General features: G+C 42.7%; 1 protein-coding gene across 1 annotated transcript in view; it reads right to left on the reverse strand.

The window, feature by feature from the left end:
- The window catches only part of AATF (apoptosis antagonizing transcription factor), a 177226-nt gene that overhangs the window by 13315 nt on the left and 144722 nt on the right, over positions 1-19189 (reverse strand). The window contains exon 11 of the mRNA XM_066609243.1: positions 17109-17180. Within this exon, the coding sequence (XP_066465340.1) occupies positions 17109-17180 (72 nt within the window). The remainder of the gene's footprint in view (positions 1-17108; positions 17181-19189) is intronic.

Genomic DNA, 19189 nt, shown 5'->3' on the forward strand with positions numbered 1-19189 from the left:
ATGGGTTGTCTCATCAAGACAACTCCTCCTTAGAGACACTGTACCAGCCAGAATGACTTCATTCTAAAGGCTAGTTCGCCAAGAGATGCTTTGTGCAGTCACTCATTTAGTGGGGTACTGCAAAGAAGCCATTCTTCAGTGGAGAGTCTTTTTCCATTACATCCATACGGTAAGGGTACTTTTTAAACAAGCAGATTACTATCTGCAACAAGCACCAAACAATACATCAGGTCAATCAGCGCTCGTTGGTTTTTACATGTCAGAATTAACGTGTGGCAGTTCGTATAATCACCAAAACCAATTTTCTTTGTAGGCGGCAGCACATTCCCCGTTTACAGTAGGGGATGTGCCACAGATAGCTTAGCATTTTTGCTCTTAAGTTGGTTTTGACCATTGCACACAGTTAAGCTGCCAAGTGTTCACAAATAGAATTATAAAAGGCCTTATGGGAACATAAGGCCTGAACATGAGTAGGCAGTTCCTACCATCCCTTTCAATTCGGAATGGGTACCTTTAAACCAGTGTTCCCCAACTCCAGTCCTCAGGGACCGCCAACAGGTCAGGTTTTCGGGATTTCCTCAGTATTGCACAGGTGATGTAATTATTGTCGGGGCCTCAGACATTGCCACAGATGTTCTTAACATAGGATATCCTGAAAACATGACCTGTTGGTGGTCCTTGAGGACTGGAGTTGGGGACCCCTGCTTTAAACAAACAAGAGAAAGAATCCCTGCATCATGTGCTTCCAATTAGGCCTTGCACAAGAGACTGTAGTATTCACACACTGCAGATTTGTTGCAGAAACTTCTGCATCTGAAAAGCAGTTGCATTTATTTAATGTGCATGGAGTTTACAAATCTTATTTATGAAACAGTCACAGAAATGTGTTTAAAAAAAGCCTGAAGATGTCCCTGTACTCTCGCTTTGAAGAAATGCTGATAACAGAATAAATAGGAACAAGATGCAGCATCATGAGATCACCACAATACAACATCTTCAGGTCTGTAATTAAATGGGCTTTTCTGTGTTGAAAACATACAAAACCAGCAGCTGTAGGTAAGGTTTTACTGAAGAAAATACTACGCTCAGTTTAATGGCAGAATTCAAACTACGATGGGTTCTAAATTTCTGCTAAATGTTCATGTACTGGATGGGAATGGCTAAACAGTTTCATTTCCAATTATAGAACAAGTCTAAGTTTTTTTTTTAGTCCCCTCAGTAATTCCAGCAGAAGGAACCTCTCCTGCACGAGTGTTGCATGCCATCTTTAATGATGATATATGGCTGTCCTTTTCTATAGCTCAACTGGGAGGAGGTGTAGGGGGTCAAACATGTGACAGTGCTAGGCTGGGTATCAACAATTGAATTATAAACCATGTCAATCTGAGTTAATGCAAAGCTGTAATCCTCTTTAACAAGAGATCAAATCAGTGCCATGAGTTATGTTCAGTCTGCAATCAGATAAGAAACAGAGCAAGCCTCTAATAAAAGAGTAATGAGAGGCCTTAATGATGCTGTTAAAAGGTATCCCAAGTTAAAATATTGCTCTTGTTCTAACCGATTAAATCAATGTTGCATATTTGCAGTCTTGTCATACCTGTCAGACTAACCTGTGACTTCAGAAGATAATACTCCTTGACGCTTCAGCAAATTTAACCAGTTAATTCCAAGAAAGGTTAACATAGACAAAGAATATTCCCTAGCTAACATTTTTATGCTCCAACAACATACTGGAATTAAGGTATTATTAATTCTATTAGTGAAGGACAATATATCCCAAAACACAGAAGACTGTCAACATCTTGAGAGCACAAATTTGGTGTTTTTTAAGCCCAATCAGAACTGGATAAAACCAAAATTTTAATTTGACGTTATATAAAGATTCCCACAGGCAGATGAATAAATTGGCTGCATTACTTTCAACATTTCTACCAAGTAGAGATGTCCACTCATTCTACCTAAATCTACAGACTGGGGCCAGACATGCCATTAAAGTCCATAGTGAAATACTGCCAAGTCTACATACTTGTTTGGTTTGTGGCATTTTTTGGGATCACTTTTTTCCCCCCTGTAATTAAACGCAGCATGTTCTGGGTACAGTGTTTTTCTCTGACTTTTTACCATAGACTTTTTTACAGGACTTGAAAGGCGGAAGAAAAAAAACATCATATAGGCCGCCTGCAGACGAACGGGTCGGATCCGGCAGCGAGAATTCTCGCCGCGGGACCTGACCCGAGAGCCTGCAGAGACGAGCGCATACTCTCCCGCGCCTGGCGGCCCCAGCTCTTTCATGTGCCGGCTGCGGCGCAGCCGGCGCATGCGCAGACCGTAGCCGGCGGCCGGGTGAGTGCGTGCCCCGCACAAAAATAGGATATGTCGCGGTTTGTTTGCCGCGCGAGATTTCGCGCGGCCAAACCGCGGCCGTCTGCATAGGAGTGCGTATTGTAATGCACTCCTATGCAAACTTTCAGTGGCGGAAATCCCGCGGGAAATCCCACAGCGGGATTTCCGCCAGTGTGCAGGCGGCCATACACAAATGTTTAAAGAAAAAACACTCAAAATCTTTGTTTTAAACGAGCATTTAAAGGAATTAAGTGAAGGATCCAGAATACTGCAGTGCATGCAGTATTCTTCATTAGGCCATTTAAACTACATATTTCCTATAATTGTCTATTAGAATTTTTTTCATATGAGATAGATTGGTATGTTACACATTTTACACCATGTCATTTTAGGTCCAGTATTCTTAGCTAATTTCTTAACATACTTGCCTGTAGTTATCACAAGGTGGAGCTTAAGCACTAAGTGTATTCTTTTTTTGTTGCCTGAATCGCCCTGATAAAACAATGTGCAGTAAACTACCCTTCATTGTGGCTGCAGACAGTCAGAGATTTACCTTGTGGGTCATTCCAGAACAAATCACCCAAAATCACTTAAAGGGGTTCTGTTAGGAAAAAAAAAAATTCACACTCACCTGTGCCTTACGGGGCTGGTCACCGGAAACATGCTGGTCTTCTCCTCTCCCTCCGGCAGCCGTCCGATCGCAGGGCTGAAGCTCGCAAAGTTCCAGCCAACGCCCCTGCTCCGACCACTGATGGACGGCAAGTCCTGCCACCCGGGTCAGTGGTCGACGCGTCAACTGATTGGCCAGCCCGCGTCTAACCTCTGCTGTCCTCGGAGAATTGACTTTCTGTGGAAGTCAGAGGTTAGACGCGGCCAGGTCAGCCTGAGCACGCAGGAGTCGATCCCCTCACGCGCCTATCCCCTCACGCGCCAGTTAAACAACGGAGTGAGCGAGTACAACGGGATTAGGCGAGTTTGCTTTGTTTTTTTTTGTTTTTTTTTAAACTCTTCTCTTTCCACAGGTTAAACTCTACAGGGATGCAGGGGAGTATAATTTTTTTTATTTTGCTGACAGAACCCCTTTAAGAGGTAACTGCCACAATCTCCAATATTTATGAAACTTTGCACATTTGTTTGCTAATAACATGTATATAAAAATCTGAATTTTCAGACCCAACAGGTCATGGAGTCAAGATGCACAGGGGAAGTGAATTTTGCAAAGATCACACAAAACCATAATTTTTGATAATTCATATTTCAAAAACTATTGGGTGTCATAAGATGTGCAAGGTGTTATTCTCGTCATAATATGTAGATGTAAAACATCTTTTCTAGCACTGTAATTCAAACACAAGTTAAAGTAAAATTGGAACGAAATTTTCCAAAATTTCTCCAGAGAGAAAGCTGTAAAAAAATTATATATATGACCTGTACATTGAAGTTTCTTACCACAAAATTTCAGGAAGGCATTTTTTTTAGTTTTTGAGAAAAAAAATTGTTACCCGCAGTATAGTTAGTAGAGGTATGCAGGGTCACCAGCCAGGCTCACAACCAGAATCCACTGTGCGCCTCCTGCATGCAAAATCCGACTCACTCATGCGAGCCCAGCCTAAATCTTACTGAAGTGTCCCTGCGCCATACAGTCTGAACGGTGACTTCTCTTCCCCTTCCTGTCCAGCTGAGGAAAGAGCAGTGATAACGTGGCTCCTCTGAATAGCCCTTTGAGTGACTGATCCGAGCTTACCCCAGATATAGGTATTGGTTAGACATTTCTCTCCTTCTTTCTTATTCTTCTTTCCTTGCCAGTAATCCACAGTAAGAATACCCTGCCGGACGTCTTCCGACATCAGAGCTGTACAGCCTTCAATCAGAATGTCTTTAGATGCCAGACAGTGAATTGGAAAGGGTTAATTCTGTTTCCATTCCCCAGCACACAGGCAACCTGAACCTATAGTCAGATCATATAAGTCATGGGAGGGATCCATGCCGTTTAATAATGTGCAGTTAGCAGTTATTGGAGCTGAAGCATTACTGAGGATGGGCTTAAGTGAATGAAGAGTAAGTGGACAGACGATATCAGTACTAGAATATATCAAGAATGCAAGTGCCCAGTCTCACAGTGAACTCTCAGTGCACTGAGATGGCACAAGTGAATGTACAAGTGTGCACGAAGATATATACCGCTGTGTATTTCTCAAGCACCATTGAAGTTTAAAAACAAGCATTAGAGCATCTGGCTACAAACATAGGATTGTCATCCAAAAGAGAAAATCCATGTCATCAGTGCTGGAGAACTACAGAGGGCTCATTCAGACAGGCGCTCCGTTGTGCCCCTCTCATCCCCTTTATTATTGCAGACTATAAGACTATTATAATATATTAACCCTTTGCAATCCAATTTCCCTGCCACCCGCAGACTCTCCAGTTCTTATTAATTTTCAGTAGGAAAGGGTGTTGTGGATTTCTTAGAACTAATTAACAGAAACACATAAAAATGAACTGTCATGTTGAATTTATTAGCAAATTTTTGAAAATTAACCCTTTCCAACCCAGTGTTGGCCCTTGTCCAATATTAGGATTTTCCTACATAGCTCCGATGTCAAACGACGACCAACACTTTTCTGACTGTATACAGGACAGAGCTCTAATTTCAGATGCTATTCTGCATATGTATTCAAAAGTATGCAGGACAGAGCTCTCGTGTCGGAGGCTGTTAAGTATATGTATGTTGCCATATGTAGGACAGCGCTCCATCGCAGCGTTGTTCTGCATACTGTAACCTACAGGTGCAGAACTGCACCTAACATCGGAGCGCTGTCCTACATACTACCCTGTTTCCCCGAAAATAAGATGCGTCTTATTAATTTTTGCTCCCAAATATGCGCTATGTCTTATTTTCAGGGGGTGTCTTATTTCACCGCGGCAAATCCGTCTGTGGCCGCTAATCCCTTAATTGGCCAGCTTTGTGGACGAAATTTCTCAGAAATCTCATCCACATCGGACAGCAAATCTGTCACGGCAAAGCTGGGAGAAGCCGGTGTTGTGGTGCGGATTCACTGGCCACAGAAACTGAAAAGCGTGTGGCCAGGTCGCTGCAAAACAAGCGGTTGAGTGCCGTGGGTTTTGAAGCAGTGCTTTCCTGGCGGAAATCTCGCTGTTTATCGCTGTGGCCAAACTGCGAGATTTCCGCTGGAAATACGCTCTGCGAGAACCCAGCCTTAAGAATCACACACAAGTTGCCTGACACACACACAGAGCCATAAAAAAATAAGGGCTATAAAGTAACGTACCTGTCTGCAGACAGAAGTTCCTGTACCACCTGTAAGCAGGGATGGTATTGCAGCTTCCGGCCACCAGGGGGAGCTCATCACAGCAGACATGTACAGCAGGAACAGAACGTACAGTATGGACTTTTCCAGCCAGCAAGGAGAGCTCACAACAGCACACTCGTACAGCACAGCAGGGACAGGATAACAGCAGACTGTCTGCAGATCTACCTATACATCTGGAGGTAGGAGACAATGGGGATGGCAGCAGGGGACAGGCCTCTTGACTTGCCTGCACACTTTACTATGCCTTACTATCGGGGGGTGCCTTATATTTGGGACTTCTGCAAATTTCAGGGGGTGCCTTATTTTCAGGGAAACACGGTATTAGAAACATGCATCGGCCCTCATCCAACATTGAAGCTATGCAGGGAAATCTTAATGTAAGACGGCGACACTGGATTGGAAAGCGTTAACTCCCTTTCTACCCTATAAAACACACAAACAGCCCACCCAAAAAACTGACACTAGTCTGGACAAGTTAAGGCCCATTTACACGGAGCGATGATTGCTCAAAGATTGGTCAAACGATAGTTTGAGTGACAGCTTTGAGCGATCATTTTGCATAAACTATTAAGCAGCTACTCAGCTACTTAAGAGCAATTAAGTGCTCCTATGAAGCCTTTAGCTGAAAGCAGTTAATAACCCGATGGCTCTTATCTGCTTTCACTTCTTTTGTTCTCCAGCGGGAAACCATGCTATCAGCACTACCCGTGGAGAACTGCCGATAAGGCTGAACGACGATTTTTAGGTTTGACTGAATTTAACAAATCAGCTAGCAGTGCCCGAAAAGTGTACGATGGCCGCGTGTTTAGACGCAACGATTATTGCTCAAACGATTGCTTTTTACCGATTTCTGAGCGATCATCGATCCGTGTAAATGGGCCTTTAGGGACATAGGAAAAAAATATTTTAAACCAAATTTTCTGTTGTCTAAAGCCTGGGTGCGTCCTCTAGTCCGAAAAGTAGGATATATATATATATATATATATATATATATATATATATATATATATATATATATATATAGATGTATATATATATAGATGTATATATCTTATCTGCTGATAAGTCTTTGGCTTTACCCAGAAAGAAACGAGATAGGAAGATGAAACTTTACATTTATTCCACATACTCTCCACTAATGTCAACACACTTCTTACATCGGTACTCCAAGTTCTGTAAGCCTTGCAAAAAGAAGGATTTCGGTTGTGCCTCAAACCAGTCATCCGTAGGAGCCATGGCATCAGAAATGGTGTGAAATTTGGTACCCTTGAGGTGTTTCTTCAGGTTTGGAAACAGATGATAGTCAGAGGTAGCTAGATCTGGTGAATAAGGTGCGTGGTCAACCAGCTGGAAGCCTAGCTGCACCAGTTTTGCCGTGGTCACTTGTGCAGAGAGAGTCGAGGCGTTGTCTTGCAGGAACAAGATTCCTTTGGACAGCTTGCCATGCCTTTTGGCCTTCAGAGCTGCCTTCAATTGGTCCAAAAGTTCAATGTAATACCTTGCATTGATGGTGGAACCATTTTGAAGGTAGTCCACTAGCAGCATGCCCTCCTTATCCCAGAACACAGACGCTATCACCTTAGTGGCTGATATTTGCACCCTGAACTTCTTTGGGTGAGGAGAACCACCGTGCCTCCACTCTTTACTGCTCCTCGGTTTCAGGGTCATACAAATAAATCCAGGTCTCATCCATAGTGACCAGTCGATCCAGGAAGTTCTTATCGGTCCGGAAACGGTGACAAATGGGAAGTTTTCACTCGCATGCTTTTCTGATCTGTTGTCAAACATTTGGGGACCCACTTTGCAGATAGCTTCCTCATGTTCAAATGTTCATGGATAATGACAAACACGGTCACGAGAAATCCCCATGATGTCTGCTATTCCTTTAGCTGAAATTCACCAATTCTCCAGTATGAGGTTGTGCACAGCATCGATGATCTCCGGAACAACAACCTCTCTCGGTCGTCCAGGATGTTTCTCATCATTGGTGCTGAAGTGGCCCGTTTTAAATTTGGCAACCTAGTTCTTAAGTGTAGAATATGAGGGGCATTGATCCCCCATTGTCTGCGACATATCACCATGAATATCCTTCGTGGACTTTCCTTACAGAAACTAGAATTTTATCATTCCTCTGCTCTCATTTGCTGTAAATATCGCCTTAGACTCCGCCATTTTGTTTTCCTGCATGCCTAGATCACTGCTGCCATAAGATACAAACACAAAATTTTGAAAACATATATTAGACACATAAGGCTTTCATGTGATGTGACATTCGTTACCATAGAAGCTAGTAAAGAACACAAAGCCAAAGACTTATCAGCAGCCATATATATATATATATATATATATATATATATATATATATATATATATATATATATATATAAAATATTTGAGAAATATAAATCTATTTTAATTGATTTATCCTAACTCTGTGCAGGTACTAATCATCTGAATTTTACATGGGGATTTCCCACAACCCTGTGAGCCTATTGGTGAAGCAGCAAGTTTTCCCCTTAACCATTCCTTCAAATTGACTGACTGATTGATAGTTCAGCTGAACAAATTGTATGCCTAAAAGCAGATTTCTCACCCAATTCATGATATGAAGCATATTTAGGTGTTTTTGGTCATACCTGATACTACTAAAATGCTTGTCGTTATGGAACTAGTCACCATCAAGAATTTTCTTCTCAACTATCAAGTATGCCCTTCTGAAATTTTGAGGAGTGGTTCAGTTCCAGAATAAACTTTGAACTTTTTGTTTCAATTTTAATTTGAAACTTCAATTAACACGATAGTGCTAGGAAAAATACATATTATAAATTAACATATTAATATGAAGAGAATGACATCATCCTACACCCAATAGTTTACGGCATATTTTTTTTTTAATCAAAAATTCTGGTTTTCAGTGACCTTGGGGAAATTGAGTCTCCAATATTTCTTGACCCCATGACCTGGATGGGTTTGAAAATTGAGATTTTTATATACATTCTTTAACGAATAAACGTGCAAAGTTCTGTAAAAATCTGCTGGCTGGGTGTTACCCCCTAGGGTGATTTGCCCTGGGATGGCCCTTATGTCTATGCAGGGGAATTAGCGCTAGGTATCAAAAGATTTGACATATAAAGATATATTAAAGGCATTTTCTGGCACTTTAATACGGATGACCCATCCTAAAAATAGGTCATCAATAGTAAAATCTGTTTTAAAAAAAAATATATCAAAATACAGCACAAACATATTTACATGGAACATACCCAGTCTACGCATGTGTACATCCCTAGACCTTAATGAAGGGCTCCTTCCCACGAACGGATTTCCGCCGCGTAATTCGCGGCGGAAATCCACGGCGTTGCCCGCAGCTATTAGGTTCTATTGAACCTAATAGCTCAGTGCTTACGCTGTGGAATTCCTCACCCGCGGCATGTTCTATTTGCCGAGGATGTACGCGTGTACGGCTTCCATTGCAGTCAATGGAAGCCGTCCGTTCACGCTATCTTCCGCTGTAGCACAGCGGAAGATAGCGTAAAAACGCTTCCCCGCCTACCGCCGCCACGTCATAATAATAATCTTTATTTGTATAGCGCCAACTTATTCCGCACGTGGTGGGCGTGTCACATGATGCGGCGGCGGTGGGTGGGGAAGCGTCATGCGGGAGCGAGGACGCCGGATCCGCAGGTAAGTTTGGGGTCTCCTGGGGGGCGCCGTGACAGGCTCCGCCGCAGAATTCCGCGGCGGAGCCCGTCACGGCCGTGTGCAGCCGGGCTTATTGAATGATAAAAAAGCCTGAACTCATTATGTATTTAGGGGAAGCTTCCAGTCAAAATATTAAAGAGAAGGGAAATTAGTAACTATCCAACTCATGTAATTTAATAAGATCAACAACCAAAAAAAAAACAAAACAAAAAAACCATGAATGTGTTCTATTCACTTTTAATGCGGAACATAAATATACAAACACTGAGTTGAAATCTTCTATGAATGCTACAATTAAACAAGCGTAAAATTACACATGACTGGTGCTTATTGTAAATTACTTTAATACTGAGCTAAAGTGCTGTATTTCATAAAAACTTCCTGTTCCCCTAGGTATTGATCTTGGTCCAAAAATACAACTTGGGATAAATCCAGATACATTACAACAAAGGAGAGGGAGAGAAATTAACTTGGGTAATGCTGACAGATGCAATAAGCATTTGTACAGGATTCTGGAAATTGGAATCATTTAGGGATGTAGAGGCTTGATGGACAGAGCTAAGGGCATACTGCAGTATAATAGAGTTATGTCTTGACAAGGAGAAGGAAAAAGCACTTGGACGACCGATTCAAAGCTCACCCCCCCCCATAACATAGATACCATTCAATTTTTAGTGACCAGGCAAATTTAAAGCAGTCATCCATAAATGAGAACAGCCATAACAAGTTCTATATTACAAATTATGTAATGGCTTTTAATAATTTTATGTTTTTCCCCCCATTTTCGGTTTCTCCTCCTGTCTTTTAAAAAAATCGGAACTCTTATTCATCCATTGATGCAGATGTCTGACAAGTTGTATTTTTCAAATGGTACAATTTAATGTTCCATGTAATGTACTGAAAAAACGTTAGAAAAAAATCTAAGTGGAGTGAAATGCAAAAAAAAACAAAACCCAAAAACCTTCCACCATTTTTGGGTGCAACTCATTTCAACGGTATACATACTGCAACAAAAATGACGGGATTACTTTATTCTGTGGTTCAGTACGATTACTGCGATAACAAATTTATGTTTTTTTTCTGCACTATTTTTTTCAAAGATATTAAATTTTTTTAATTGTTTTCTGTTGCCATTTCCTGACAACTATCATTTTTATTTTTCCGCTGCCATAGTTGTGCAAGGGCTCATTTTTTTGCAGCACATCCTGTAGTTTCTATTGATAGCATTTTCTTAATACTTAGGACTTTTTATTGCATTTTTTCTTGGAGATGTGGTGACCAAAAACTGTAATTCTGGTGCTCTTTATTTTTTTCTCATGTTCACCGTGGGGGGTAAATAATGCATTGATAGATCTGATCTTTACAGCAATGTCAAGTATGTGTTTGTTTTAATATTTAGATTCTTTTGTTATAAATATGGCAAAATGTTTTTTTTTTTTTGTTTTTTTTTACTTTTTACGTTTTTTTTAATTTGTAAAACTTTTTAAAAACGTATTTTTACAAGTTTTTTTAGCCCGCATAGGGGACAAAAACTTGCACTGCTTTAATCACTCCTGCAGTATGATGTAATGCCATAGCATTACATTATACCACAATCGGACAGTCATTCTATCAAGACACATAACAGGCATGGCTTTCATAGGCAATATGCAATGGCAGCACTGGGGGCTTTCAGAAGGCCCCAGGCTGCCACAACGACCGCACGGCAACCCGCGATTTCATTGCGGGGGGCCGTACAGGACCCCTGAACATCATTCAGGGGATTTAAAGGGTTACCGGCTTCGATGAGCAGCACAGCTTATCGGAGCTGTTACGGGCGGGTGTTGGATGTAAGAAACAGCTGACACATGCATTGTACGGAGTAGGATCAATGCTGGACGTAACTGTACATCCTGTAGTGTTAAGGGGTTCATTGATTCGTTTTGCACACAGATTTCCACCATAACCTATTTGCTATTTCCTATTACCCAATCACAGCACAGCTTTCATTCTTAGGTAAAATGCTATGGGTAACAAAAAACAAGTTTTTATTTTTTCATTAGTTATACAACTTTCATAAGAGGGTAGTGCTGGGATTGGAGCCGGGCTACTTTTTTGTTGTAATTCTCCTTTAGAATTCTCATTCCCATATGTATTTTCTGCAGAAGTTAAAAAATATGTTGTAATTCTACTATTTTGTAAAATTATAGCAGAATGGAGAGAAAATACTGACTTCTGCAATTTAGCCACTTGTATGTCACAGTCATCATGTTTGTTAGACACAAGAGTATAGGCAAAGGGAAGGCTAGTCCTTAGAACACATCACCGTTCATTCATTTGACCATTCATTCATCAGTGCTGGACAGCTTGTTGCCTACTTTGCCATGCAGCAGTGGGTCTATAGCTATAAAAGCTACGCAAGAAGCACTAACAAATGCACTTTTAGGCTGGGTTCACGCGGGACGGAATTGCCGTGAAATTTCCATGTGGCAATTCCACCCACATCTCCTAATCCCGGGATTAGCCAGTCATGTAGACCCGATTTTGCAAAAATCTCGTCCACATGGGGCAGCCAATCGGCATGGAATTCAATTCCGCGGCAAGTCAATCTATTATTTTTTTTCCACTGCAGTCTAACTTCTCTCTGTGGGGAGAGAAAGCCGCAGCCGAATGCCGGCAGCTGAACCGCTCCAAAACCCACGGCGAAATGCCACGGGGTTTTGAAGCTGTGGCTCTCCGGTGGAAATATTGCGATTTTTCGGTGCAAGATTTCAGCAGTATTTCCGTCCCGTGACAACCCAGCCTTAAAGGGGTTGTCTCGCGAAATCAAGTGGGGTTATACACTTCTGTATTGCCATATTAATGCACTTTGTAATATATATCGTGCATTAAATATGAGCCATACAGAAGTTATTCACTTACCTGCTCCGTTGCCAGCGTCCTCATCTCCATGGTTCCGTCTAATTTCGCTGGCGGCTTGCTTTTTTAGACGCGCTTGCGCAGTCCGGTCTTCTGCTCTGAGCACGAGCCGCTTCAGCGTGCTCGCCGCTACAGCTCTTCTGCGCATGCGCAGACGAGCTGTAACTTCTCGGGAGCGCGCTGGAGCGGCCATTCTGCTACCATCCTCTCTTAGAGGAAGGTGCAGAAACTTGAGCCGCCCAGCCGAGAAGCCCAGCCCAGCCGAGAAGCCGCCCAGGTAAGTGATGGGTGACGGACTGCCGCCGGGGGCCTAGCGCGCCGGGGGCCTACTGCCTGGCGGTGGGTGATTGTGGCCCAAGAGCGTGTGCCGTGGTCGGCGGCCGCGGGGGGTCCGGTCGGCGGCCGCGGGGGTCCGGTCGGCGGCCGCGGGGGGTCCGGTCGTCAGGGAGAAACAGCTGGTAGCGTCTCGGGAGCGCGCACGTCGGGCTACAGCAAGCGACGGGAAAAGAGCCGGCGGCCATCTTGGGGAAACTTTTTATAAGTTGCTGAAACGCTGGAACTGTAAGTAGAAACCGGCTAGAAAAGTCATTTACATGGGTGCTTAGTATAATGTATGCTTAATAAGGGGGACTGGGCAAAAAAAAAAATTTCACTGCTTCCTCGAGACAACCCCTTTAAGGAAAATGAAAATTGCATAACTGCAGTCTTTTTTTAATTGGAGTGTTGTGCATGTAGAGGAGGAAAGTACCAGCAGTACCTTTTAATTTCTGCTGCCTGTTATACATGGATGTCATCTGATTTCCCACTATACAGTTCATTCAAAATGTTTTATCTACTGGTTTGTTAGAGCAGCTCGTTCTTTGGATGATTTTTGCAATTTCTAACAAATGGGCCAATGCTTCTTCCAGCGGTGTCAGCATAACTGAGAGCCAGCATTCCACTGCAGCATAGAGAGTAACCAGGGTGCTAATGATCTCTGTTCTTTATAGCTGCGTGCAGCCTTCTCACTCACCCGGAAGCTACAATCATACAGTCAGGGAGATACAGCTCTCACTAACGTGACAGCTCTCATTGAGGTGTTGGAGATGAAAATTAAAAGGTAAAGAGAAGACTTACAAGAGTCCATTTACGGGGGAAACATTCTATAGGGACATATAGATGGAAGTAGTCATTGAATAATAAACCAGTCTCTAACAGTTACTCCTTTTTATGTGTTCCTCTAATACTGTATGTATACAGGTAGTATAGAAATTATATTGTTAAACTGCAGATGTTGCATGGTCCCTTTCAGTTAAAAAAGATGAGGGGCTTGTCATAAATTTTGACATGTTAACTTGATAATGTTCTGCTGGTATATTTTTGGATACATTTCTTATAATTGTATTGAAAAGTAAAATAAATACAAAATGTATGCAGAAACCGTATATACTTTTATTTAAAGGGCAAATCCAGCAAAAACCCAAATTCCATTCCTGCCTTCCTCACCTGATTGCCCATCACACTCTATACGTTTATGTATATTGCAGTCGTTTCCAAGCATTGCAGCCTCTTAATAGTTATCAGGCACCATTTTGATACAGAAATTTCTCCCCGCTCACTTTCTCTATGCTCCAATTCTCCCGTCATGCATCAGCACAGCATCACACCAACTAGAGCCAGCATAATCTCTGCCTGCTGGAAGGAGACTGCCATTACCTTCTATATTCACCTAAACATACTACAGACCATGACCTGCGATCTTCGCTATATCTGTGTGATAGAAGACTCTAATCATCAGTACCGTGCTTCCCTGAAAATAATATACTGTCTTATATTATTTTTTTGCCCCAAAAATTGTCTTATTTTCGGGGAGAGGGTGCCTTATACTCACCTGGCCCACAGCGTCCAGATGGTCTCCGGCAGTAGCGCTGCGGTAAACTTCGTCCTCCTCGTCTCACAGCTGATCATCTGCTGGTGACGGGGCTTTGAATACCCCGCCTTCAGCAAAGCCGGCGCTGGAGTAATGTTCAGTGATGCTATGAGGACAAAGTACAAAGTTTACTGCAGAGCCGCCGGAGACTATCAGGAGACATCGGGACGCCGCGGACCAGGTGAGTATAGTTTTTTTTTGGGAGCGGGAGGTTGCACTTTAGCCAGGTCCTATTTTCAGGGGAGGCCTTATATTTTGAGCCTCCCCCGAAAACCTGATAGGTCTTATTATCGGGGTAGGACCTTAGGACCTATTTTCGGGGAAACAGTAGTAGCTTGTGTTGTATAGTACATGTACAGGGCTTGTGATATCCACACAGATCCACTGTTCAAGTGGAACATGAATTCCGGTCTCGATTCCAAAAACGGCCAGCTCGCCACCATAAAATTTATGAGTGGCACAGAAAATGTATTGAACTTTGTTGCATATGTTCCTCTGGGATCATAAAACTGTAAACAAGGCACCCTGTGTTGCGATGTGGCAAAACATGGAACTTATTAGTATTTCAGAAAAAAACTTTTAAACTTCCTCTTTTCAGTGATGTACAGCTTGTTCACCTGTCTTTTGCAGTTTGTTTGTAATTAAATCCCCAAATGTACTACTCCCTTTTTGAATAAGTCTGTGTATACTGGGGGACTAGTTACATAAGGAATTAAAAAAGAATTTCACCTGAGGTGCCCTTAAATTGCAGTCATTAAGCGGGATACGCCCGTGGTTTTAGGTCGCGGAAACCCCGCGGAATAAACAAAAAGTCCCTGCTGGCGATCATGGAAAACGGTGCTTTTTACCGCGGTCTCCATTAATACTATATTAATGGAGACCTCCTGCCACATAAAAATGCAGCAAAATAGAACAGGTCATGATCCCCCCCCCCCCCCCCAGGCGTAAATGCAAAGCAGAATCCCGCATGTGAGGACTGAACTATTAGGTTCAATAGAACCCAATAAGTGCATTATTCTGCCGCGGATTTACGCCGCGGGGAACGCTGCATAAATCCGTCCATGGGCATTAGCCTTAACCGATGAAAGTTACTGTAAAGGTATGTGCTGTATTCCTCTCGGGGCGGTGTCTGCATGTAAAGCAGTGCCACAGCACTTGTCGGCCACTGACCACTAATAGTGAATGCTACAATAGGTTACTAGTTCAATGTTTCAGCAGGATGAAAAACAAACAAAACAAAAGGGCTGCGTCCTTAAGGGGTTAAGGAAATGCAAGAGGCTCTGTTGCAAATATAAATAAACCAAGGCCTCTCAGTCCAGACATCTGAAGTTGTCCACAACATTGCAAATAGCCCTTAGAAATAAACGCAGATTGTCCCAGCCCAGCAAGTTTCTGTATCATGAACAAGATGTTGGTGAGTGCTGAAATCTCTGAACCTGAAACTAAACATGTACAGGAGCTGAAAGAGCTCGACAGTCCTAAATGCCTAAATTACCATACATGGCTGCTGACTAGGATTGCTACAGGACTTTTGGACTCATTGCTGTCCTTTATGATGGACGAAGTGTGGTTTCATTTATCAGGTCACGTGAAGTCACAAAATAAGAGGTACTGGGCTACTAAAAATGTCCACTCAAACACCACTGTACAACCAGGAAATTAGCATTTGCCTTCGTGTGTCAGGAACACGAATAGTGGGCGTAATTTTCTTTGAATCAACTGTAAAGACTGCTTCATCTGGACATGTTTGAGCAGTTTTATGACCAACTAACACCAGAAGAAAGATTGTACTGCTTTTTCTAACAAGCTGGGGCTACAAGAAACACCTCCTGTGACTCACTGAGACGGGCTCATAAACTGTTCATAATAGATAACTGTGAGCAAAGTATTATGGTGACTTATCTGTGGGGAAATTTAAAGCAGAAAGTGTAGGCCGACGATACGCATACCCTGGATGAAGTCAAGGAAACATCATGAACACTATTCGCAACATCGTTAACGAGCTGCAGGATGCATCACCCAATATTGTTGCAACGTGCCCAGAGGTGCATAGACATGAATGGGGACCTCTTCCAGCATCTGTTGTAACAGGTGGGTAAATCCATTTGCTTGTTCTTCCTGTCGCAGTATTGCAAGAAGCAGGTTACTTTCCTGTGGCCCATTAGTGCAGAAATGTGGCATCATCAGCAACTAATATCAAGTAGGCTGCATAACTGTAATTAGAAACCATCCCCTCACCATTGTACCACCAGTCTGAGTCATTGGCAAGGAAAGGATCCCAGATTTGTGTGGTTTATGACTAAGACCCTTCTATCTGCATGCAACCGCAAAAACAGAGGTGTCCGACAGACCTGCAACAACTGAATAATGCTATTATAGTCACAAAGAACAGAATCTGTTCATCTATCTGCTTCTGGAATTATCGAATGCATATTCACTGTTATAAAGACACCATTTTGTCAGATTTACACTAGGACTACATGGTGACTTCAGTCCGCCACTATAGCCTTGCTACATTGTGTCTTAATGTAAGTGAATGTGGTCACAATGGATTTATGACAATTGCCGGGGCACAGCAACTTGTGAGTAACAATGTGACAGCATTCACTTACATTAAGATGCGATGTACCAGAGCCAAAGTGCAGTCTTTGGGCACACAACCTGTGTCCTGGGCAGATTAGCAGTGCAGCCTTAGCCTTTTAGGTTAAAGATGTGAAGATGTTGCAGCATTTTGCTCAATACTAGTTATTATGAGAATATTAACTAGGCAAAAAGACCAAGGCTGTTGTACAGACAACGTCTTGCAATGACAGTTGTGACAAATGCCGAACTGATAAGAAAATAACAGGACAGCAGAATGAAGAACAAGTCAATGTCACGCTGTCATGGAGCCATTTGATAAACATTATTAGTCTATTACTCACCTGGCCTCATCATTCATTGTGCTGTGACCTATAGGAGCCATGAAACTCACCAATTTGCTATGTACATGATACCTGCATGAAACAAAAAAAAGTTTAAGTATTAACATATTACAATTTTTCACATTGTACATTTTATAAAATACATACATCAAAAATGTAGGCACCCAAATGTTCACATGCGGAATTTTTGTAGCGGATTGCGCAGCGGTTTTTTTTTTTGCACGTGTTTTATTTAATCCACGTGGGAAGAAAAGGTGACATGCCACTTCTTGACATGGATTTTATATCATATATGCATTAGGAATTCTGCATAGTTTTTTGCTCATGGAAAAAGGTTAAATTCGCATGCATGATTTCTGCTGTAGTTTTTAGAGGTAGCTAAATCTGCACTAGACTCTGCCATGTGAATAGAAGCCAAGAGCGTCATCTCTTATGTGACCCGGCTAAATTCAAAATGTAAAGAAAAAACTTTTTTGGGGGTTGTCCGAATACTGAATGTAGAAGTTTAGGATCCACAAGGATATCTCACAAGTGACTTTCTATTTCCTCTTTAAATACACTCACACACAATTTTATATTAAAAAATTAATTTAAAAAAAAACCTTTAAAAATAAAAAAATACTGTTGCCAAACTTCTGAGACCCATAACTCATTCTTCTTTTTTAGGACTGTAAGGGTCTTTTTTTTGCTTGCTTTTTATTAAAATTCTTATTGGAGATGAGTGGCCATGGGGGCAGTACCAGTGTGGTTCACCTTTGAGGTGCAGGTTAATTCACCGACCTGAATCGTATGTGGGGTCATTAATTGGTAGTAAGCCTGCTTCGTGCACCACACGTATCAGTTGGTCTGGCACCTTTTGTATGTCTTATCTATGTGCACGTATGATACTAAGCAGCCACTCCACCCAATATGACGTAGATATGCGAATGGTTGTTCATCAGTATTGCTCCTCCATATTGCAATTTGGCTGTCTGAGTGCTGAGGGATATGGTTTTATACCTGCCCTTGGATTTTGTATCAGTAAGTATGGCCACTGGTGGTGATTTTTTCCCCTAACATATCCTCTTACTGCAATTTCATGCAAACTATGCTCTGCATTTCTCAAAGCAACTATGGCAGATTGGTTTTTGATATGTATACATATTTACATATATAAAAATCAATGTTTGTTCTTTATGCATGGCCAAACTGTCTGTTGTACCTTGTCGACACCGGAAGCTAGGGGTGTGAGTACTTAGCAGGAAAGAACGCCTCTGTCATGCCCCTAGCTTCCGATTGGGCAGCACTGCAGCAGAGAAGACATTGCTCCCGTGAAGCCTGCGGCCGCTGCTGCGGCCGGGACCGCTGTCACTCAGCTCACCGCTGCTGAAGCCAGGACCGCCGTCCCAGAGCTCCCCACTGCTCTCCTCAGCGGACTGACACCTCCAATCTCGTAGCCCCCGGTCAGTTGCTGATGGTGGGGACCGCTGTAAATGTTCTGCAGGTTCCTTCTCCACGCCGCACTCCCAATGTGGGCTCCTGTTCCCCCTGCGCCCACTGCAGCCAGGAGCGCTGTCACTGGGGTCCCCACTGCTCTCCCCGCTGGACTCATCTCCGGTTCTGATCCTCACTGCAGCGGAGACCGCTGTGAGTATGCTCCATGCTCCTCTCCCCGCCGCACAGGCATTGACAACAGCTGTCGCCCGACATGATGGTAGGCTGCCGAAGACGGGTCGCCTTGTATGTAGGGTTAGTTTCAGTGTTAGGTTTGTAAGCCCAACACTGAAACTAACCCTAACCCTTCATCCAAGGAAAACCTCTGTCCCAGGCAGCCAATCACTAACTTCTGGGTGTACACTGGGCGGGTACAGCACAGCACTAGGTCTCCACCCATACTTGTGTTGGAGACAAGATACACCAGTACCTGGCCAAACAACTTGACCAATCTGCATGTAATTTGCCACACATGTAAATCTGGTACTGCAGACCGTTTCAGCTCTCTAGGACCTACTGTTCCGACATTCGCAAAATACAAATGTAAAATATTAAAGAGGTTGTCTGGTTACTGGGCAACCCTGCTATATTAGGACCCTTTGTATTAA

Source organism: Eleutherodactylus coqui, chromosome 1 (genome assembly GCF_035609145.1).
Source record: "Eleutherodactylus coqui strain aEleCoq1 chromosome 1, aEleCoq1.hap1, whole genome shotgun sequence".
Taxonomy (NCBI): domain Eukaryota; kingdom Metazoa; phylum Chordata; class Amphibia; order Anura; family Eleutherodactylidae; genus Eleutherodactylus; species Eleutherodactylus coqui.